The sequence below is a fragment of the Pangasianodon hypophthalmus genome, chromosome 6, assembly GCF_027358585.1.
Source record: "Pangasianodon hypophthalmus isolate fPanHyp1 chromosome 6, fPanHyp1.pri, whole genome shotgun sequence".
Classification (NCBI taxonomy): Eukaryota; Metazoa; Chordata; class Actinopteri; order Siluriformes; family Pangasiidae; genus Pangasianodon; species Pangasianodon hypophthalmus.
In genome coordinates, this window is record NC_069715.1 from 3,776,381 (window position 1) to 3,800,461 (window position 24,081).

The 24,081-nt window shown below is 38.1% G+C and overlaps 1 protein-coding gene across 6 annotated transcripts in view; it reads left to right on the top strand.

Annotated features, from left to right (window-relative positions):
- The window catches only part of plch1 (phospholipase C, eta 1), a 79,025-nt gene that overhangs the window by 46,018 nt on the left and 8,926 nt on the right, over positions 1–24,081 (top strand). For all 6 annotated transcript variants that reach the window (XM_053235029.1, XM_053235032.1, XM_053235030.1 and 3 more), the window contains 12 exons: positions 72–242; positions 1,682–1,775; positions 3,659–3,862; positions 4,479–4,599; positions 6,913–7,084; positions 9,469–9,576; positions 13,397–13,558; positions 16,248–16,310; positions 18,789–18,868; positions 20,565–20,662; positions 20,911–21,090; positions 23,905–24,012. In XM_053235029.1, coding sequence (XP_053091004.1) covers positions 72–242; positions 1,682–1,775; positions 3,659–3,862; positions 4,479–4,599; positions 6,913–7,084; positions 9,469–9,576; positions 13,397–13,558; positions 16,248–16,310; positions 18,789–18,868; positions 20,565–20,662; positions 20,911–21,090; positions 23,905–24,012 — 1,561 coding nt within the window. The remainder of the gene's footprint in view (positions 1–71; positions 243–1,681; positions 1,776–3,658; positions 3,863–4,478; positions 4,600–6,912; positions 7,085–9,468; positions 9,577–13,396; positions 13,559–16,247; positions 16,311–18,788; positions 18,869–20,564; positions 20,663–20,910; positions 21,091–23,904; positions 24,013–24,081) is intronic.

Sequence of the window (24,081 nt, forward strand, 5' to 3'; positions counted from 1 at the left end):
AACAAATATACTGTGAGTAAACATCATTGCACACATCTGTTTTACTTCCTGTGTCATGTCTGATGTTACAGGAAGCAGATACAGATGACCAACAGGGAACGTTAACGTTCGAGGAGTTCAGCGTGTTCTACAAGATGATGTCTTTGAGACGAGACCTCTTTCTGCTCCTCATGTGCTTCAGCGAGAAGAAAGATCATCTAACAGCTGATGAGCTTGGTAACTTCCTGCGGGTGGAGCAAAAGGTCAGAGGTTAACAATGTATTATTTCCCGATTTCCTTTAAACTGGGAATTAGGTGTGATAAGTTGGCCAGTCCATTACACAGACTGATTAACTCACTATAAGTCATTAGAAAACAGCAAAACTGGCTTTTAGGTCCAGATTTGAGTAGCTCAGGTGTCTTCATTCTTGATTTAGGTTAGAGTTTAAAAATAATGATATACTGTAGTGTTTTATTTCCTTTATACCACAGTAATTTGCCAAGAATGATAAATGTTAAATAGTAAATGTTCATTTATTAAAGAATAACATGACATACTTTTTTTATCAGTATTTTGTATTAGGTGACACTGAATATCAGTTACAGGTTCCTGTTATAGCAACTCCACACATTCAATTCCTCACCAGCCCCTCTTTTTTCTGTCTTGAGGTTAACAATATAAACAATGCTTTGGACAATGGAGCAGTTGCATGTACAATGAAAATAAAAGTGGGCCTACTACAGAGCTCTGTGGTACAACAGGGAATATTATGTTCTACAGAAACATGTTCTCCTAGAATAATAACTTATTTTCTATCTTCACAATTTCCAAACCACTTATAAGGCAGTCCCTGAGAGGCCAAGAAGTATTAACACTAAATTACCATTCCAATCAACTCTCAATTTATTTACTGTTCTCAGTAATGTGGTTTCAGCACTATTCCCTGACCTGAATTCACAGATTGAAGTGTTTATTTAGGAAGCCATTTATTTATCTACATACTACTTTTTCCAGTATTGTATTTTTAATTGGTCTGAAGTTAAGGTGTGTATCAGGAGTGAAATTGCACAGGACCCAAGCAAAAAAGTTACGGGAGCAGGTGGTTTTATTCTTATGTCTATCTGTTCATTCATTTATTAATTCATCCATCCATCCATCCATCCATCCATTCCCACAACCTGCATCTTTCATCTGTTTATATCTGGATTATTCCTTCTGTGTTTGTTCCTTTTCCTTTTACAGAATACTATCTTAGACTTATAGCTTTTGCAAGATTTTTATTTTTCTCGTATTCTGTCTCTTCTCTTTCTGAGTCTTGAGTTCTGTCAGCCCTGAATTTTTGGAGGTTTTCCAATATACACACAAAAACAGGTTTTTGAGTGGTCACCCAGCTGCAGCCACACACACAGAGCACTGTGATTTAAACTCCATCTCTGTCCCTGATCCTGATCTCCTCATCTTCTCTGGGAAGGAAGGAACAGACGAAGGAGAACTGAGAGAGAGAGAGACAGAGAGAGAGAGAGAGAGAGATGTTACACTGTGTGAGAGGGAGGAAGGGAAGTGAAAGAAAATTATGCGAAATAAGTAAATGTCACAGTTTAAAAGCTGTTGTGATACATTTGACAGAAAGAGAGTGAAGAAATGACATTGTGTATCTGAGAGTGTTGACTCTTGACTGTCTCTGTGTCCCCCAAACCCCAGATGTCTAATGTGACAACTGAGTTCTGCCTGGAAATCATTGATAAGTTTGAAGTGTCTGAAGAAAACAAGCAGACGGGCATCCTGGGTATTGAAGGTCAGTTCTGTTAATATTTCAGTAACTTTATTTATCTTACTCTCTGTTCCTACCTGATGTGAATATTTTTCTTGCAGACATTTTTTTTATGATGTTCTAGATAAAAAGATGTCAGATATAGACAAGCAGGCATATGGACTCCCATCATCCTGTTCTCTTCCTCCTCCTTACATACTGTAAATGAAATAAGGAATAAAACATGATGTTATAGAAAAATAATCAATGACAGAGGGGTGTGAGGGGTTCATTATTTTCCTGTAACAGTGTTTAATTCCTCTTATACTACAGCAATTTACCAAGTACTACAATTTTTAATTTAAACTTTTTTTGATTTGCATTTACTGTTATGGAATGAACATGAAACAAGTTAGTTCCTGTTATCACCTGTGTTATAGTGGCTTTCCTTCACCGGTGAATATGACAAAAAAAACCTCTCTTTGACTGTTACAAAGCGCTGGCACTGGAGACATCTTCCATAAATGTTAAAAAACATTATAGAAAACCTCACTATGTCAATGATTATAGTTTTTTTTTTGATAAATTTTTTTTTTATCCATTTATTATTAGCCTTAAATTATGTGCAGTGTCTGCTATATAGCTACCTATGTAAGTTGTTACTATAGAAATACGATTTATAGTTATCTTGAATCATTGATTCGGATTATGTACAGTTGATGGATGTTTATTTGAAATTTGTTACTACAGAGTTTGATTTTTATTATTTTTTAAATTTGAAAGTTAAAAAAAAACAATTTGGGGAGCATCAAGCTTATATTAGATTAGAAATAGATTCCCTTTTTTTAATATCTTCCCTTTTCATAGATCATTCAAAGTATTTTACTGATCTGGGCATTACAAATAATAATTAAACAATTTATAACAATTCTGTTATTACACATTCAAGGGAGATTAAAACGAGCCATTACTCAGTGTGTGTATGTGTGTGTGTGAGTGAGTGAGTGTGGACAGAGTGCTACTGCTGTGGAAGTGGGCCATAAATTAAAAAGGAGAAGTCAGTGACATTTTAACAAGCCAGAGGCTAATCTTGAAATAGGACTGGTTGGAATGTGTTGTGTTATTGGTCTATATACTGTATGTAGATGGATAAAGTGCAGTTTTCAGTGATTTTCTCCACTGGGGGATTGAGCGCTGACCCCTTCTGTGGAGAGAGAGAGAGAGAGAGAGAGAGAGAGAGAGAGAGAGGAAAAGAGCATACACACTGTGAGTTAAGCTGCTGGAACTGATAGTCTGGGGCTGTAGTGTGTCAGTCATTCACCTGAAATCCTTGCTGCAATCACGGCACAGTGGCCATGCACAGAAGTGGAAAGCATAGTCCTCTCCCTTTTAGACCTTTCTCTATTTTTATGTCTGCACGAGTATCTGTGTTGATGTGTGCGCCCTGCAATATATTTTCCTTTTTTTTGTATGTTTCCATGCCAGTGCACCTTTAGCTGTGCATTTGTACACCTACTATGAGTGTGTATGTGTGTGTGTGTGTGTGTGTGTGTGAGTAAGCAATTGTGTGACTGTCAGTCAGTGCCAGTACAGAGAGTGTGTGATGAGTGGCTCTGATTCCCAGGATCAGAGAACATTAGCTGCTTGTTGTGGGGGCTAATTCATTCACAATGGTGCATCTAATGTCAGTCCAAATACACACATACACAGACGCATGGACACATGCATGCACACACATACACACACACGCCCACACACACACACACACACATCTGGTGCTTTTACTGCAAGGTTTTAGCCTTTTTGTGTAAATGGATGAATGGGCATGGCTCATCGTCTACTTAACAAATGATCTCTGTGGTACTTCAAAAACTGACCTTTAGAAGCTTCAAAATGTCAAGTTAATGCTGTCCTCTTCTCCCATCCAGGTTTCACTAATTTCATGCGCAGTCCAACATGTGACGTCTTTAACCCTCAGCACAATGAAGTTAATCAGGACATGGACCAGCCGCTGTGTAATTACTTCGTCGCTTCCTCTCACAATACCTATCTGACTGGAGACCAGCTCCTCTCACACTCCAAGACAGATATGTACGCCTGGGTCCTGCAGGCCGGCTGCCGCTGCGTAGAAGGTTAATTAATTAATGGCTTTTCGGTTTTATGAAGATTTTTTGTATGTATTTAAGGTACATTAGTTCTAGTATCATGCAAATTAATGGTCTTTGTTGGTTACTTCCTGTTTTGTTTAGGAGATTCATATTTATTCAGTAATTTTTCCAGTTAATAAGGCATACCATACCATTTATGTATCCATACATCCATCAATCCATTTATCTACTGAGAGTTATTGATCTATGTGTCCATACACCATCCATCCAGTACTTAGTGGCTTATTCAGGTAATTTATTACTTTAGGTACTATCCGTTCAATCTAATCGTTTTGATTCAAATTGTTTCAGTAGTTCTTCAAACAATCATTTAGTCTATCCATCCATCCATCTGTCTATCCATTCATCCATCCATCCACACAGTGACCAACTCATCCATCCATCCATCCATCCATCTGTCCCATGCATACAAACCATCCATCCATCTCTCTGTCTAATTAATTAATTTATTCGTATGCATACTCAAATGTGTGCCCTTAGACAGTGTTAAACAGCTTTGTTTGTGTGTATATGTGTTTGTTTCTGTGTGTGTGTGTGTGTGTGTGTGTGTGTCTGTGTATGTGTGTGCCTGTCTGAGCAGTGGACTGTTGGGATGGTCCAGACGGTGAACCCATGGTACAGCATGGATACACCCTTACCTCCAAAATCACCTTCAAATCTGTCATTGAGACCATCAACAAATATGCCTTCATCAACAACGAGTACGTACAAAAATGCCTAGTAACATTCCACAATGAGTCAGAATTTGATTCAATGATTTTACAAATGAATGATGAAGTTATCAACCCTGTGGAAGGAACCATTTATGTAATTAATATGACATTCAGAGCGTGCTGTTATAGGAAAATAATCAGTGATATGATGGTGTGAGGAAGTGGAGTTACTGTTACCCCCCTTGGAATTGATCACTTACACGCCTTGAAGTGTTTTATTTCGTTTATACCACACACAATTTAACAACAAGTATATTTTTTTACTTATTAAAGCATGACATGATATACTTTTTGTCCATTTATAGTTACATTTAATGTGGTGGACATTAAACTTGTGTGAGTACTAATGAGTACATTAATATGAACCTGTGATTTGCCTTTCAGCCAGAACTACTGTCAGAGCTGCTATTATAGAATATTAATTAACACCCTTTGATTCAATCAGAATTAAGAGTTCAGCAGTGCTGGGAGAGTGTATTTCAGCCATCATTTAGAAAGTTAAATCTTCACTACTGCTGCAGTGATGAGACCCAGAGACGGAGGTGATGAGGGGAATCAGCTGGAGAACCTTGTTGTGGATAATTCTGTGAAAGTGAAAGCAGTAATAATTGATGAGACATAGTGCAGTGGAGTGGTGCTACGATGCCAGCTCTCTGTCAGCTGCCAAAATGCATACTTGTCTGGTTCATAATGATAGTTTATCATCAGACAACCACCTGCTTTTGCTAATGACTTTACATAAAGAATGAGGCGTTTAACGCATGCAGATTCCATACTAAGATAATCATCATGCCTCACTTGGCCTTTTTCACTTTGTCTTATAAAAATGCATATAATTAGCACATGAGGATGTCCATCATCTCTTTTCATGGTAAAAGGCTTTAAAAGATGAATCCTTTTTTTGCTATAGACCATTAAAAATTGCAAATAGTATTCCCAAAGATGTGTTTGCGGTTGTTTTAATATTAGAAAGTCAGAGAAGGAGCAAATTTCATTAATGCGCACACCTGACTTTTGCAGCACAAAAATTCCATCAGCTTATTAAAAGCTTTTTAAAAACTTTTAAAAACAACAGCCAACGTGTAACATATTGACAGCCATATTCAGACCATTTGGATTGGAAAGTCAGTCAGCTTTTCCTTGCCATATGAAGGTATTTTACATAATTAATTTTGTAGTATTTATACTGTAACCTGAAGATCATGAGAAGATGAGTCCAATTTAAAATTCAAAAAATAAAAAAGACAGATATGATGATATGTGAATGAGAAGATTGTGAGCATTGAAATAAATCTAACAGGAGAATAGTATATTGCTGGTATTGCATGAATGGTTATACTTGTAATTATCACTGCAAATGTGGTTTAATTTAAAAAGATATGCCTCCTACCCTCATTAATTTGCAGCCTTTAAAATAGCACTTGATCCAGCACATCCTATTATGTTGCTAAACATTTACTAAATGTTATTTTGTTTTTCATATTGTGTACCAACAGGTACGTAACGAGGTCATGAAATTATAATGTATTCTATTTTGTAGAATGTAGGCTATTTTGTCACATTTGCTAATTTGAGTTGTCTGATTAATAATATAATGTCAATGTTTTTGGTAATTCAATGTGCTCTTCTGGAAAGAAAATGTGCCCACAGTTGGAAGAATAAGCTGACCTGCTTTGCTTACAGCACAAAAATTGTGCACTTCAAAGGGACGATACCATTAATTAACTGTGTCATATTTATGTACTTAGTAATGAAGATGAGTGTGCTAGTTCACACACATGAAGAAGCAACACACACACACACACACTTAAGCTCATGACCCTCACCTCTCCCTGTAGCTTCCCCTCTCCCCAGTGTGTTGGAAATGTCTCACATGGAGAGCTCTGAGCCCTCGGGGGTTTTTCTGTCTCCCTGACAGGCTTGACATTAAGTTCTGGCCTCGCTCATGACCACATTTAATTTGCTTTAAATAGAAAACAAAACATCATTTTTATTTAAAATGAAAATTTAGTTGTATTTCCCTCCTGGGCATTTCTGATAGATATAAAACACATGCTATAAAACATGTGGAAGAAATGCACTGAAATGGTGGCAACATTGTTGATTATTTTCCTTCAGCAGTGTGAAAAAATGAAAAAGGAGATATTGAAAATGTCAGAGTGTGTGTCACTAAGACAGAAAACGAGGATAAAGGTTTAAGTGGAGGTAGAATCAAGAGGCAGGCAGATCCTGCACTTATTTAATCATGGATAAGCAATCTCTCTCTCTCTCTCTCTTTCTCTCTCTCACACACATTCTCAGATACCCAGTCATCCTGTCCATCGAGAACCACTGTAGTGTCCAGCAGCAAAAGAAGATTGCTCAACACCTGAAGGAGATCTTTAAAGAGAAGCTGGACTTGGGAGACATCTTGACCAAGGACTCCAAACAGTTGGCCAGTCCCAACAGTCTTAAGGGCAAGATCTTAATTAAGGTGTGATAAAATATACATATACTGACGTCTTTATGGCAAATCCTTCCTTGCTATACTGTATATCTCTCTCTTATGGTATTTTTTCTTAGAAAACATATCGTTTTTTTTCTACAGTCTGAAGCCATTGTAAAATAGTCAATATATGCACACACGAAACAGCATCACAAAAATTTTATTCTGTATTAATGTGCCTGGTTTCATTTCCATAGAATACCTTAATCTTTGCCTGTTATGTTGCTTAGTGTTAACAGAGTACATTGGGTGGCAGAAGAATTATTTATTTTTAATATTATTAATATTAAAAATTAAATTAAATAGATTTTCATCAAACACTGGATTTTATCATATTGTTTTTGTCGCCATTTGATTAAAGCAGTAGGCCATGTGACGGCATGTGTTACACTGATTTTATCATGGGTATGGGGGTTATTAGGCATGATGTGAAGTGGAGTAACACACACTCTCTTGTGGCTTATGGCTTTATTTAAAGATTGCAGAGGTGCCAACATCTATGGTTTAGCTATAGCATTTCAGGTTTTTGACAGTGCAGCTGTCCTGTTTTTCCTCTCTGCCTGCTAGGATTTTCTTGTTAGAAATGTTTCCCCACACTTAATAACCTGTGAATTATTTGGGAGCACAATACAAATATATTCATCTTGCTGTAAAATATTGTAATAGTAATAAGAACAAAATCTCTACACTATTTAAATCGCAAACTCTAAGCTTTACAAAAAAGTATTATTATTATTATTATTATTATTATTATTATTTAAAGGAAAATACTTATACATACTTATACATCATCCAACTTAATCTCATCCTGGCTGCTCTGACACAGTAAAATGTTTTCCACATTGGCTGTAACCAGGCAGCAGCATTAGCAGTACTGGATCATAGAGACCTCCAAGAGCTCTGCAAATCAGAAATGGAAAGTGAGTCACTTAGTGGAGTAGTTAATAATTTATTACATGCTAAGATACAGTGTTGTGGAAAAGCAGGTAGAGAAAACAAGTTAACAATGTTAAAAACACTATACTGTAATCACTGGCAGATAGTTTGCTTCTTTTTTAAAGATATCAATGCATGAAAGAAGCAAAATAATATTATAGGTACTTATTAAGATGAAGACAAATCTTTATTATTTTGGATGTTATTCCTGCGCATTATCAAAGGAATAAAACACTTAGGGGTGTGCTGTTATAGAAAAAATAATTAACAGTGGGATGGTGTGATGAAGCAGAGTTACTGATAGCACCCCAACATTGATTATTCTCCAAATAACAGCATGTTCCAGAGTGTTTTGTTCCTCTGACATCTGTGGAGTGTCTGCCATACAAGTACTTGTGTAAGCTGATGCTATAGAAGCAAAAACATATGAGAATGTGGGCATTAATATAAACCTCAGATTTTTCAGCTGCACTACTGTCAGAGCTGCTGGTTTAGAAAATTAATCAACACCTTCTGACCAATCAGAATCAAGCATTCTACAATGCTGTGGTATAAAATGATGCATTCTCTGCTGCCTGATCTGCCAGTATAAAATCTGAAGCCTGCCCCACCCCATATCTCTTTCTTTCTCATGCCCAAAAACACAACTCACTCACTCATACATACAAAATGAAGGATGTCACACCATGGGTAGTCTTACAAATGAGACTGTAGAGGGTGAAATAGCCTCCTCTCCCTCATCTTTAACATCAGCACAAAATGTAAAATAGACAGTTAGTGAAAGCAGGAATGAGAGCGATGAAAAAATAATAAGGCGTGTTTAATGCAAAGGGAATTGTCCTTTAGTGGTCTTTGAACCCCATTAAAATGCAGAGACTCTCTCCTCTGACTCCCACCTCTCTACTGAGACTATGAAAGAGACAGTTTATCATTAGGGATGTGCTCTGTGGTTTAGGTGAAGTTAATTTGCTCTCCCCGATGACTGCGTGAAATCAGCGTGAAGTGTCTGGGGAGAGTCTCATGATCAACAGGTGAAAAATGAGCAGCGTCTCCCGCGAGGAGCAGACATACACCCTGCCAGACTTGTTTACTCAAACCCAGTGTTAATGAGAGTCTCGGGCGTTTTCAAACAAGATCGTTAGCTAGATTAATTGCCATTTCTGATGGACATTTTTTATATTTGAGCAATATTTCTTAATAGAAATTTACATTCTTCCACTGCTTCTTTCTTTCTGTTTTGATTGGTGCTTAACTAATTGTAGGTCTAATTACAGTTTAGATCAGACATAATATGTCTAGTTTTCACAGCGTTACAGAATCACCCCGTGTTTATAACATCTTTTAGAGCAGTTTTATTCAATTCGGAGTGCTTTGGAATTGCATTACTGTCAAAGCTGCACTGAAATGCCTCTCTCTTGCTCTCTGTCTCTCTGCAGGGGAAGCGTCTGCCCCCGTATCTGTCTGCAGATGCCGAGGAGGGGGAGGTTTCAGACGATGACAGTGCAGATGAGATTGAGGATGATTTCAAACTGAAGAACAGCACAGTAAGGCCTTTTCGAAAACATACACACATACACACATAAATCATACTCAGGCCCTTATTTCCTGAAGGTTTGCATGTGTAAAAACAAATGCAAACCTGATGTCATGCTAGATACCAATCGAGTGCACTGTTCTAATTTCAACGCCTTCATTTGGGCTAATACCTGACACGTATTTCTGCATATGCATGTCAAGTTTCAATTTACTCAATCTAGCACACACAAGAAAACCTCATTTAAATGTTTTCATGTGACATTTTACATCGCATGTGACATTCTTTAACGCAGTTATTCTTTATAAATCACCCGCAACTTCACTCATAAGAGTCAAAGAGGCAGCTGTTCTTAAATGGCTCGCTGTGAAATGATCAGGATTTTGTTTCCTGCCGTTCTCTATCCTCTCCTTTCATTTTCTTCTTGTGCGTCTAGTCTGAAACTTTGGATGGATTTGTCTCCACTCTCAGATTTGAGCTGCCTGGAGGCAGATCCCTCTAAAGAATCCACACAATCTTTAGACTTCATCGATCAGGACAGAATCTCTAAGTGTGTCCCATCTGTCTAAAAATGCTGTGTAACCCACACTGCCATCTCACTGCCACTGAGCATAAAGCCAATCATCTCACCCTTCATGCTCTGGATCAATAGTGACTGTAAATTGTTTCCAGGTCAAGTTGTGTAGAATAATGGTTATCATTTGCCAGTTTTTGACAGTAATGTTTCTGTATTTATTTATTCATTCCTGCATGACAATTCATTCGTCTTTTTTGTGATTATATAAAAATCACATTACCAATTTGTCTAAGACATTGCCATAGCCAGGAATTACTTTCCATGGCGTGAAGAAATATACTAAATAAAATCACAAGTGTGACATGCTCATGCACTTTGGGTGGATGCCAGACAGCAGTAGGAGCTATGTAATCATTTAAGGCACGGTTTACCATCAGCTGATCTTGCCATACTAATAACGTTGCCACAAAATACCTTATGACAGTTTCACTGAAAATGATCAAAATAAGATGCTAGTAATACAGGGAAAATGACATTTTATCATATAAAACATATTTACATTTCTTTTTCATCTCCTGCTTTAAACCTGCAATAGTTTATCAGTTGTCACCTTCCCTGATATCCCTGAGCTGTTAGCCAATAAAATGTGATTAAACAAACTAAGGAACATGTTTGTTTGACATTTGGGGTGGTTAAATATGGAGGAATGATGACTTTGTTGACCTTTTATGAACACTATAATAGCACAATTATTGCAAAACAGTGTTATTTGAGATGTATATGATCAGGTGTGCTATGATAGCCACCCACAAATAAGCATTTGGAAATATTTTAGGGGGGTTAAAACCCAAAATTCACCCTTGGCTATACCTCTAGTCTAAGAAATATAACCATTCCTAACCTGTAAATAATCTGAGTCAGGTTTAATCTTATTCCATTTAAGGGTGTTGTGCTAATTGTGATTTAATGTTTCTCTCCCAACTCTCCCCACCCAGCTAAATACTGTTTTGTTTTTTTCCATTATGGCTTATTAATGTTTAATGATCCACTCAGGAAAACCATTTCATAAAAGCCAATTAGATCTTCATAGGCTTCATCTAAATCCACTGCTGTTGGAATGAGTATGAAAATGCTCTCTTTAGTGCTATCATTGGTCAGGCCTATTATTATCACTGCTTATCACATGTGCTTTTATTTCATAAAACAGACTTCTGCTCTATACCTAGACACATTTTGGTATGCTAACCCAACTTAATCACACAGTAACAGCAGCATTGTTCAATTAACTCCTGAGATGAGAATACAGATTCCACTCTGTGAGGCATAATATTAACTCAACAGGAGGTACCGTCAAGTGGGACTTCAGAAAATTAGGTCTGTATCAAAGCTATAAACAGATAAAAAGTCCAATGGAAGACTGTGGGTGTTTTATAATAGTGCTTTATACAGCCCAACTGAGTAGAATTATCGTGGATCAGCTCAGAAAATTGGATCCAAATGCAGCTCACGAAGTTTACTGAAAAGAAGAAAAACTGGTATACGTGTTAAGGTCAAGAACCAAAATGCATCTATCTTACTTTAACTTTTCCTGGTATCTCTCTCTCTCTTTCTCTCTCTCTCTGTGTAATATAGTATTTGCCTCATTCCTTCTCTGATGCGGTATTCCTCTCTAACTATGTGATACTGTAATATCACCTTTCTCTAATGTGCTGTTTAACTCTTATAGGTGTAGTATCCCTCATTTTGCTGTGTAATTCCTTTCTTTAATGTGGTATCTCTTGTTGTGTTTGCTGTGTTTTGGTAGCTATCTATTTCTTCCTCTCTTGGGTGTGCTATATCTCCCACACTATATGATACGGTAATTTTTTATGTTAAATTTTAACATGACATTTTTTTTGACATGCTTTATATATTTCACTATCTTTCTGGTGTGGTATCTATCTGTCTATCTTTCTGGTGTGACATCTCTTTGTTTCTCTCTCTCTGTGGTATTCCTCTGGCTCTTTATATGTGTGGTCTCTCTCTGTCTCTCTCTTTAGTGTGGTATCTCTCTGTCTCTCTTTTTCTGGTGTGGTATCTCTCTCTTTGGTGTGGTATCTCTCTGTCTCCCTTTTTGGTGTAGTATCTCTTTCTCTGTCTGTTTCTGGTATGGTATCTCTTTGTCTCACTGCCTGTTGTGGTATCTCTGCCTCTTTATCTATGTGGTATCTCTCTCTCTCTTTTTCTGGTGTGATATCTCTCGCTCTGGTGTGGTATCTATCTCTCTGGCTCACTCTCTGGTGTAGTATCTCTGTCTCTTTATCTATGTTGTATCTCTCTCTCTGTATGGTGTGATATCTTATGGTCTCGCTCTCAAGAGTAGTATCTCTGGCTCGGTCTGCTGTGGTATCTCTGGCTCTCTAGTATGATATTTCTTTGTCTCTCTCTCTGGCGTTGTATCTCAGCCTTTTTTTGGTGTGGTATCTGTGGCTTTCTTTGGTGTAGTATCTCTATGTTTTCTTTCTTTCTGGTGCAGTATCAATCGTTCTCTCTCTTTGCCTGGTGTGGTGTCTCTCTGTCTCTCTCTCTCCAGTGTGATATCACTGTCTCTCTCTATCTGGTACAAAACCTTTTTGCCTTGCTCTCTATTTTTTTTCACTCTCTGGTGTCGTTTCTGATGCTTGTCCCAAGCCATCACAAAAATAAAGGATAAGTGATCAGTCAGATGACTTTTTGTAATATTGTCCTCACATTTCATAAGCTTAGCAGAAATATCAGCTCAGATATGAGACTCCAATCTCTGCAGCGCCCCAGACTCGATAACAGGAGGAACAACAAATTGAAGGTGACATCTCTACTTGCCTGTGAATTTAGAAACCACCAGTTTGCAGTAGTAGCTTGTGTGCATGTATTTTGGGGTGTGGTTTCAGTGGCTGTATTTGTTTGGATTTTCAAAACAGTTAGTGTTAGTTTTCTTCTGCTAAAATGCTGAGTATATCTTTAACTAGCAAGCTCTTGGATTCTAATGGGACTTTAAAGGAGTGCATAACTAAAGGCTGGTGCACTCAGAGGGTAAAGCATTTAAATCTAAAGATAAAAGACTTAGGACTAGTATTGTTGCAAGGCAAATATTGTCCAATGTTGTGTGCTATAACTGCATAATTAAAGTAATTAAGATCTCTGCCTTTTTCAATTAGCTCTAAAAATATAGCCACAAAGGTTCCTTAATCCACTTATAATCCCTTATTTATAGAATTTAAAATGAGCTTATTGCTTATTTTAACTAAAATGCTACTGTATTTCTGTTTCCTTTGCTCTTTTTTTCTCTGCCCAGTCTAACGGACCCACGCAACACATGGTTGAGTCCCACATCAGGAAGAAGCTCGACTCGTTGTTGAAGGAGTCTCAGATTGTAGATAAGGAGGAAACAGACAGCTTCTCTATCCGAGCATTGCTCCGAGCTACACATGAGGGGCTGCACAAGAACCTGAGCAAGGTAGAACTTACCCTTTCACTAGTGCACAGACACACAACATGTACATCATACACATCATATCTTCACTGCGGAAAGTACACTGCAGGATGAGAGTAGATTACAGTGACTTTACCATGCGTATTTGAACTGATATGGATATTTCACGTAGATTTCAAGTTTTTTTTTGCTCCTCCTCCCGTGAGCAGGCAAGCACTGTCTTGCAGACACAGTCAGGTTCACTGATTAAAGTGAAGTGTGAAAATGTAAGGGAAAATGGACACTCTCACATAAGATCAGCATGACTCCTACTACATGGTTACTCTGAGTGCTGATCTGAAACGCACAGTAGGTTCCTGAAAGGTGTCACATGTTAAAAACACTGCAGTGCAGAAAAAACCATAGTGCTGCCTGCTCTCTCTTTTTACGCTAAGTGTACAAGCGCTCAGCGCACTTAAGCTACCCGTAGTGCAGCAGTGCATGCTTATGGGTTGACTTGACGCTGTTTACATTGCCATGTGTGTTTTTCTTTTGGTTTCTGTCCTGTCTCCGCCCCTGTCTTGTCATTGGTTGCTCCCTAATGTGTCTTGTTCATTCGCACCTGTTCCTAGTTTCCCCCTTGATTAGTCTGTGTACTTAAAACCCTCGTGTGTCTTTGTTCTCCACGAAGTATTGTTTTAGTGTGTTGCCGCCTGGTCTCCACTGAGCCTTTTTTCCTGTGTTTGTTGTTCTGGTTTCTTTTTGACTTTCTTGCCTGTTTATTGATCCACGTGTTTTTGCCTCACCTAGTTTGCACTGTTTGTTTATTGCCTGACCCACGCCTGTTTTTTGACTCTGCCTCTGCTTTACATTATTGGATTTTTCTGCCTGCCTCTGAATAAAAGCTTGAACTGCAATTGCAGCCGTCTCCAATCCCATTACATGACATACTCCCAGAACATCCATTTTACTGTGACATCTTTTTCTGTTTCTGCTTTACTCATCATGGAATATTTTTGTTATTTTCATGAAGATGTGTGTATGTGTAGTTTGTGAAATGTGCAATATACACTATACAGCCAAAAGATTGTGAACACCTGACCATCACACCTACATGTAGGTCTTCCCCAAACTGTTGCCACAATTTTGGAAGCACACAATTATATAGGATGTCTCTGTATGCTGTAGCATTTTTACCTACAATTTTACCTTCACTGGAACTAAGAGGCTCAGACCTGTTCCAGCATGACAGTGCCCCTGTGCACAAAGCGAGCTCCATGAAGACATGGTGTGTTTGGGATGAACTGGAACACCGACTGCACCCCAGACCTCCTCACCAACATCAGCGCCTGATCTCACTAATGCTCTTGTAGCTGAATGAACACAAATCCCTACAGCCACGCTCCAAAATCTAGTGGAAAGCCTTCCCAGAAGAGTGGAGCTTATTATAACAGCAAAGTGAGAATAAATCTGAAATTGGATGTTCAACAAACACACATGAATGTAATGGTCAGGTGTCCACAAACTTTTGGCCATATAGTGTCTCTCTCTACCTGAATCTCTCTCTTTTTCTCTAGTGTGCTATTATATTATCTCACTCTCTGATGCGGTATCTCTCTCTCTGATGTGGTATCTCTCTGTCCCTCTCTCCCTCTGGTACCTCTTTACCACTGTCTGATATTGTATCCCTCTCTGTCTCTGTTTATCTCTCTGTTAATCTCTCTCTCTCTCTCTGTCCTTTCACTGCTGTGGTATCTCCTTGTTTCTCCTTCTGGGATGTGGATATAAGGTGATATCTCTGTCCCTTTCCCTCAAACTGTGTAATATTTTCTTTTTTTCTTCACTTTGTTGTGGTATCTCTCTTCCTCTCTCCGATATAGTACTTCTCTGCCTTCCCCTGCTTCACTTTTCTGTGTTATTCATCTCTCTCTCTTCTCTCTGATGTGGTATTTCCACCTTTCTCTTAGTTTCACTTTGATAAATGTTGATATGTCTCTCTCTCTCTCTCTCTCTGTTTGCTCTTTGATATATCCATTTCTCTCTCTCTCCATCTCTTTCTGCTTTCTGCTGGGGTCTCTCTCCCACTCTCTCATACAAAAAAATCAATTTCTCAATAATGAAAGCAGAATAAATAGGTAATAGTGTCATACGTTATATACCTGTACATGCATCAACCCATGATTCAGACTGTACTGGCAGAATTCCAAACTTGGCTGAGCCTTCAGACTAAAAGTGTTTTGATTAATTATCAAAACTTTATATAAGAAAATATCAACGTCAACAGTAGAAATACAGGCAAAGAATTTCATTTAGCTGATAAATTATGTACTAAAACCATATTTTAAATGAATGATGTACAGTATAGGAGTAATTCCTTCATTCGTAGCCGTAAAGTAACCCAAAGCCTTCTTCTAACTGGTTTTGTATAAGTTGAATGTCATGCTGCTATCTCTGTCTGCTTTACACAGAAGTGCTTGAACAAATAACCTACGTTTCTGACAATGCCTAGTTTTTGTTCTTTGGATGAAAACTGTTCCACATTGCAATCTACATGTAGTGTATACGGTACGAGAAAGATAGATTAGTGCTTTTGCTAAGCTAGAGTTCACAAACTTATGATAACCTAAAAGCTGTTTGTAGAGAACTAGTGTCTCTGTGCAGAACTAGTGTATATTGACAGTGTCAGCATGTAAATCTCTAAATCTCTAAATCTCTAAATGTCTCTGTTTGTCAGAATTCCAAAGAAGGCCTAAAGAAGTCTCAGAGTCGATCCTTCATAAGCAACCTCAAGCAGAAGGTGAGAAAATAGCATTCACTGCACTAATATACTTAAAGTTTATCTGAGTTTTTTTCTTTCCTGCTCACTTTTATGCTTTAGTTTATTCTCTCACATCTTCTTTTACCTGTTTTATTTACTCTTTAGTGTTTTTGTAGTCTGACTAATTCTCTCACACATTCCCACTTACTTATATACTCTCAATTCTCATTTTAGTTGCATTAAATTCAAAGTTCAGTCCAAGGTGCATTACTGGCATGACAACCAAAGGTACATGTTTTCTGCCAAACTTGGCTTACAAAACATGCAAATGTTGATAAATGGAATACAAAATGTAACATTTTAACTGGACAAGTTAAAAAGAGAGAAAATATAAAAAACATTTAAATATGAAATAAAAAATAAAATAAAATAAATAAATAATATAACTATAAATATAAGTATAAAAAAATATAAAAATACATCAAATAAAAATAAAGAATCTGTGAATCATCAAAAATATATAATAAGTAAAAAAGGGTAGGTAAATGATAACTTAGCAAAAATAATAATAATAATAATAATAATAATACTAAGAAGAAGAAGAAGAAGAAGAAGTAGAAGAATTTATTTATTGCAGCTTCACTATTCAATCTAAAATAGCTAAAAGATTTTATTTTGGTTACTGCGGTTAGGGTGTAGGTATAGTACTGTGTGTGTGTGTGTGTGTGTGTGTGTGTGTGCGTGTATGTGTGTGGTTATGCACTCTCCCTCTGATGGTGGCATTAGAGGTTGTACTGTGCTGCTCGTGTACAGCACTCCATGTTCCTCTGACATATGGTAGTGTTCAAGGATTCAGGATATTTTTATTGCTAATTCTAATGAAGTCATCACATATTTTTATACACGTTATTGAAATTTGAGCATAGCATTTAGTCAGAAAGTCTTTCTATTTCTTTCACATGATTGTGCGCCCTGAATGAGCCCTTCAGACATTGACATTGAGCCTCGTGGCCCCTCATCAGGAGCTCGACTGAGGGCTGAGAGAGCAGCTGAGGGCTCAGAGAGTAATCGCTATTGATACGTGTGGAACAGCTGTTAATGAAGTGCCAGTCATGCTGATCAGAGCGCTCAGGCCTCCCAGTGCATGCATATTCACTCCCAATTAGCACTGAAAATGCCCTGAATAACAAAGCCTGAAAATGGTACTGCAGTATATTTAGAGATTATCAGGAGCCATAATTAGCTTGATATAAAAGATATAATGTTATTTAAAGTTGGTTTTAATATCATAATTGATTAATTAATATAATTATAATTATATTACAGTATAATTATTCAAAGTTCAAAGTTTAAGTTAAAGCGCATGTGTGTGTGTGTGTTGTAAGCTCCAGCAGTTATGCCACTCTCTCTGGTTACGGCAGTCACTGAGAGCACAAAGAAACACACATTAGTAGACTGGCACTAATAAGACACAGGTGAGAATCATCACGCGTTCCACGCTGGTTCAACCCGCCTCCTCTCTGTCTGAAGCTGACAGCTGACCACGCCCCTGCTGCCACAGGATAGTTTGTATTTAATTATGTGCATTAATCAAGATTGGCTTGACTAGAAAGCAAAGTAATAAAAGTTGCAGTTAATTCATTCTGGTAGGGAGAACTAAATGTCCTCGCTTAGTTTATGGGTACACAGAGCTGCATTCACCAAATCAAAGGAACTGTACTTAGAAAATGTCTCAGAGAGAACACTTGTTGATTTTTCACTTTTAAATACAGAACCTTTCAGTGCCAATTCTAGTGAAAGGTATTTGTTAAACAACATCATTTAGCCTTTTTAGACCATTAATACACCATCTCGTCTTCTCAGCTTCATACATTCTGCCTCATTTATGGTGCTGAAAATGAATAAATTTATTTGGGAGCATTTACACAAGAAACGTTCATGAAAATCCACTTATTTGATATTGTCCGAGACAAATAAGACAAATAAGTCTAGCTGTTCAATTAGAACGAAAGTAATGGTACACTATAAAAGGATTTTTATTTGGTCTACAAAAACATTTACAAACAACTTTACTAAAAGATTGATAAATGAGGCCTGAGATGTCCTTGCCATTCCTTCTGTCATCCCCTTCTTACTTTCAGCATGTGTGAAGGACATTAATTCATGCTAATCAGACATGTGCTGTGAGCCGGAGTAAACAGGATAGCACACACACACACACACACACACACACACGCCTCTTTACAGTACCAGCACAGGCAATATGGTACATGACAGGCTGATTGCAGTGCTAATTGGTTAGTGTTCTCCATGCTGTAAATGATACAGCTCATAGAGTACATGATAAATAGTCTTCTGGGACAGGTACTGATGGTATTGATCCCTGCATTACACACACACGCACACACACACACACACACACACACACACACACAAGGAGGAGCTCTGTCACCACTAGCACACATGCACATGATCCATGATAACCTTTTTGAAAGATGTTTGTGTGTATTTCCACAGAGGCACTCCAAATCAAAACTGAAATGCCAGAGTGTGGACACAGACGATGATGGACAGGAGACAGGAGGACAGTTCAACAGGTGCAGTTTCATTATCTCCTTCAAGCTTGGCACTTCTGGCTGATTGGCTGTAATCCCAGCCAACCCTGGAAATGGTAGCTGGACACAAAATCAGTGTTTTGCAATGACCTTCTCAGTCTCCTTATTGAAAATCTGTGGTCTGAGTAGATGCACAAATCAAGGCTTATAAAAAATACATTTAAAATTAAAATCTTGTGCAAGGAGGAGGGTCCAGGTTCCTCTACAATTGTCTCCAAGCTTGTCAGACATTAGAGGAACAATTTCAGTGCTGTTATTGTCACCTGGGGAAGGTCACTGATTATTAATTTGGGGCACCAATAATTTTGAAACTGGTGGCTTCCAGAAAAAAATGCACTACTTCACACTGTGTTGTAGTAACTAGTAGATAGTAACTATTTGATGTAACATGTAAAGAATTATATTACTTACATTATAACAGCTATAAACAGTTGTTCCTTCACCACCATCTTTTTTTTCTGACACATATTGCATCAGAAGAGAACAGCTCACATGCCCCATGCTTGCAGTTTCTGAGGATGGCGCTAAGTGGAACGGGTAGTGGATCACATGAGCCTAAGGCCATTAGTGTATTAAGCGATTGTGTTTTGCATCATGAGCTTCTAGCCATGCTTAATGGCACACATTAACAAAATGCGGTAAGTCATTTGTAAAGAAAACTGCAAGCTATTTATGATTGGGAAACTTGACTTTGTAGGCTTGGCAGCCTTAAGAGTCAATGTGGTGACAATCTCAACAATTCAGCCTTTAATAAACTCACACTGGATTAGTGGATTAGTTACAGTGGTTAAATTAAGAATCATGAGGTGAAGTACTCCTTCCAAAAATGGGGGTAGAGTACCGCTCAATAAATGTGTTATTTTGTGAAGTATCATAGAAATGCAGCATGGACTCAGACTTGCAAATTAGTAACTATTTGCACAACTGAACATGTTTAGAAAAGTTATGAATGTTAGTGCAAATGGAGGGGTTAATCTACCCATGTCCAACCACATGACCCTCACATGCTTGAATTCACATTTCATGTTTTTTTTAAGTATTGTAATTACATCTTACTTTAACAACTGCCTATCAAAATTATATCAAATTCTATTTACATGAAATAGACCTTTTATATGAAGAAATGTTTGATTTAGATAACTTTCTGTGATACAGTTTCTATGCAAGTAATTAAACTAGCTTTGGAATTACTTCAGGTAACATTATATCAGAGAAAAAAAAGAGAAACATAGCAACAGTGATCTAGGCAAGGTGAGAAGAAAAGCAATAAAATAAATAAAATTCAAGACCAAAAAAATGCTGGTAGAGGATGATTTGGGTTTTAGTATCTAGTATTTTGTAATTTAGAGTGTCTGTAGTAGTATATCTTGGCTCTGCTAGATATCAGATAAATGAAAGTTGCTAAGAGCTCCACTTCCACCTGAATGTAACCTCTTATTAGGTATGAGTGTCCTACTCAGTCCTCTTCCACTACAAAAGTAGTCCACCAAATCTCTCTCTCTCTCTCTCTCTCTCTCTCAGCAGCTCTCACCATGGGAGCATGTACATGCTGGCCTTTACTGGTCACTCCTAGTACTTCAAAGACAGTGTGTGTATGTGTGTATCCATGTACTTATCCATGCTCATCTCCTTCTTTATGTGTGTGTGTGTGTGTGTGTGTGTGTGTGTGCATGTGCAGGGGTGGACGGAGAAGGAAGACAATAAAGCTAAGCCGAGACCTATCTGATTTGGTCGTCTTTACCAATTCTGTGGTGTCTCAGGAGTGTCTGGATGAGGGTGAGATTACACACACACACACACACACACACACACACACATACACACACACACACACACAAAATGCTTTTTATATTTCTCGTATTCACTAAACACAAACTCTATTAGGAATAACATTGTCACATATGTCCTAGCTTCATTGTTATTAACTAAGATATTATGACTGAGAAGATGGAGCTGAGTGATAACAGCTTATATTAATTATAACTCATTCCTCTCATAATCTTTTCTATGTCATCTTTTTAAAGGTCCTGTTGTTAACGTGCTGTCATTCAGCGAGACACGGGCACAACATCTGGTGCACCACCGGGCTGAACGCTTTCTGAACTTTAACCAGCGGCAGCTCTCACGGATTTACCCCTCTGCCTACCGCATCGACTCCAGCAACTTTAATCCCCAGACATACTGGAACGTGGGCTGCCAACTGGGTGAGTGGGCCAGTGTTCACACTTACTCCCCAGTGTTTTCATTTAGGAAGAATGCATTTAGAGTATGCAGTTCAGTATGACATTATTTAGACCTGTTTTAATGCAAATGCTTGCAACATGATGCAATCCAGTTTAGTGTTAATGTTGTACAAACTGAAATTTGCTTTACCTGACCTGACAGACACAAAGGCCAGACCTCCTTCACTAGAACTGATATGCACAAAGGCCATGCAATTTATTAATAAATCATAAATATTACATATAATTATAAAGTTGTTTATAGCTAAAATACATATTAGGTGAGAAATAAAGGCTGATTAGTGATTCAAGACATGTTTATTATTAAAAATTTTGTGAATTGAGAAATGTTAGACTTGATTTATCTCATCTACTTAAAAAGACCAAAATCTTTATCTCTCTAATTAGACTCATAATACGCCACATATTTATGTTTTAAATACCAACACTGCCTATGAGTCTTTAATCTATAGCCTTGATTAGTTTACTCTTGTATAGTTTTACAATTTAGATTGAATTGCCCGCATTCTCTGAGAATGTGGAGAGTCTGGAGGTAGGGTACTTGCATTTACATTGTCTCTTTGGATGGGGATTCCCTCGTTGTGTCGTTGTCTGGAGGGGTTTCCCAGCGATGTGGATTCACCAGTGGTCTAGTCGGCTTTTGAGTGGCATCTCGGGAAGCCAATCAGGATGATGAATGGAGTGAAGAGCGCACCCGGCGGAGTCTCTTAGGCAGGTTGCAGGAGGGCAGGTGGTTCACGGCGGTGCAAAAGCTGGAGTTGGAGGCTATGGAGGAACCTTGATGCATAGTCTCAGATCAAGCGTGATCTACTCGTGATGTTGAGGGGCTAAAACTTCTGAAGCTCTTGGTTGACGACAACTCCTAAGTGACTCTTCATGGATGACTTGACTTCTCTCGACTCTGCTTGATTCGAGTTGAGCATATATTGGTGTCATAGGGTTTTAACCCTATGGTCCAACATCAAAATGTTTCCTCCAATCAAACATTGTCTTAGGGTGGGGTGTAAGCCATATTCTTCGCCTATGATATTAATCAGCGTACTGGTGTCTGAGTTATGTGCTTTCACACTTTTTCATGAAGTGTGGATCAAATTTTATATCCCAAATATTAACACACATATAATGACATGCTGTCTGAATTTCCTTGCTCTCATCTTTCAGGAAATCATTCAATGAACACACCCATACCAAACAAGACATATATTGGTAGTTGTTAATATACAGATCCACCATAATAACGCATGCTAAATAATCAAATGAGTAATTGCAACCTTGTGGCTATAAGCATGATAAGTACAAAAAGCATGGAAGAAAATGAGCAATTGCAGTTGTTGATGTATCAATTTCACAGTCGTTGTCCCTACAGACTACATGGAGTGTTCTGATACAGTCTGTGGAATGAGAAGTGTGGTGAGAACGGGGGGAACTTTGTGTTCCTGGGGAAAGAACAAAGGTCTCATTCCATGAGGAGCCTATGTTGTCTTGACGCCCTTGTTGGGTCTTAGGTTGTTAGAGTTACAAGTGAGGGTCCTTGGGTGTTATCTGTTGGGTCAGCCATTTGGTCTTGGCCAATGGCCTAAATCAGTAGTGTTTCCTGGGCTGAGAGGGTTCATCCCTTGGTCAGGGATAGCTGAAATTAGGCTTACAAGCAGATTTCATGAATAACTGTCTCAGCACCTCAGGGTCTGCAATTGGGAATCTATTGTTTTATGGTTCCTGTGGCAAACTAAGTGAGGTCTTGTGTAATGTTTGGTCCAGGTTTCTGTGGTCCTTGTTGTTGCGTGTTTACTTTGAATCCTACACTCTCCAAGTGCGCCTACCTTTAATGAAAGGTAGTCTAGTTACTACCTATTTTCTCTTGATATGTATGTGACTGTATGCAGTAAGCAGGTGAGTTACCTGACAGCTTTGTACTTTGAACTTCACAATTTATCTCCTCATCAGTGTTTCCACATACCTGTGTGTGCCTGATTTTGAAATTATCGTCTTTCATCCACGTACACAAAATAATCCAACTGCTAAAATCCATCTAGCTTGGAGGTGCGTCACACAACTGTGAATGCATTACATTTAAATAGCTACATACCAAAAAAAACTTTTGTTTTGTGAAACTGAATAAGGGATATTTTTTTCTGTTTTTGGTTCTGGTTTTCTGCCAGGCAGCTACATAAAAAAAAAACCCAATAGCCCATACATGAAATCTGCTTGTCCTGGGAGCCCAAGCTACTGATTTATTCATGCCTGTATATACACACATATACCACCAGACTTAATAATTACTCTTGATTGGTGTCCTTAATCCAAATACTGAACATCAGGCTGGATGGAGAGGACGAGAAAAAGAGAGAATAAAAAGATCGATGAGTGCATTTTAAGGCACCCAGAATACATGTGAATGAAAGTACAGAATTAATGTGAGGTCTTAGAACAAAAGAGATGGATAGAGTGACAGCTGGAGGCAGTGAGTGAGACAGAAAGATAAGGGCTAGGAATCAAAAGTGAAGATGTGTAGACAGACGAGTGTGTCTGTTCTGTACTCTCGGAGTAATAAATCTGTGTAAATTGGACTGAAAGAAATTGCAGCTGTGTTCTCCATCGTCTTCTCTGGGTTTGTGTAAATTTTACATTTTAACCCATCAGAACAGGAAATGAAACCTTTCACCATGTTGCTCTTGCAGGTGATTTAAGGCCATGCAGAAAAATAATAACCCAAGGGAATAAATAAATGAAGGAAGAATATATAAATAAGTGTTATTGTGGTTTTCTTTCCCCAAGTGGCCCTGAACTACCAGACAGAAGGCAGAATGATGCAGCTGAACAGGGCGAAGTTCATGGTGAATGGAGGAAGTGGCTATGTCTTGAAACCCCCACCCATGTGCAATGGTATGAACAAATATATTTAAAAGGAAACATGCTAATTGATTCAGAGTTAACTGTGTTACAAATTTGTTT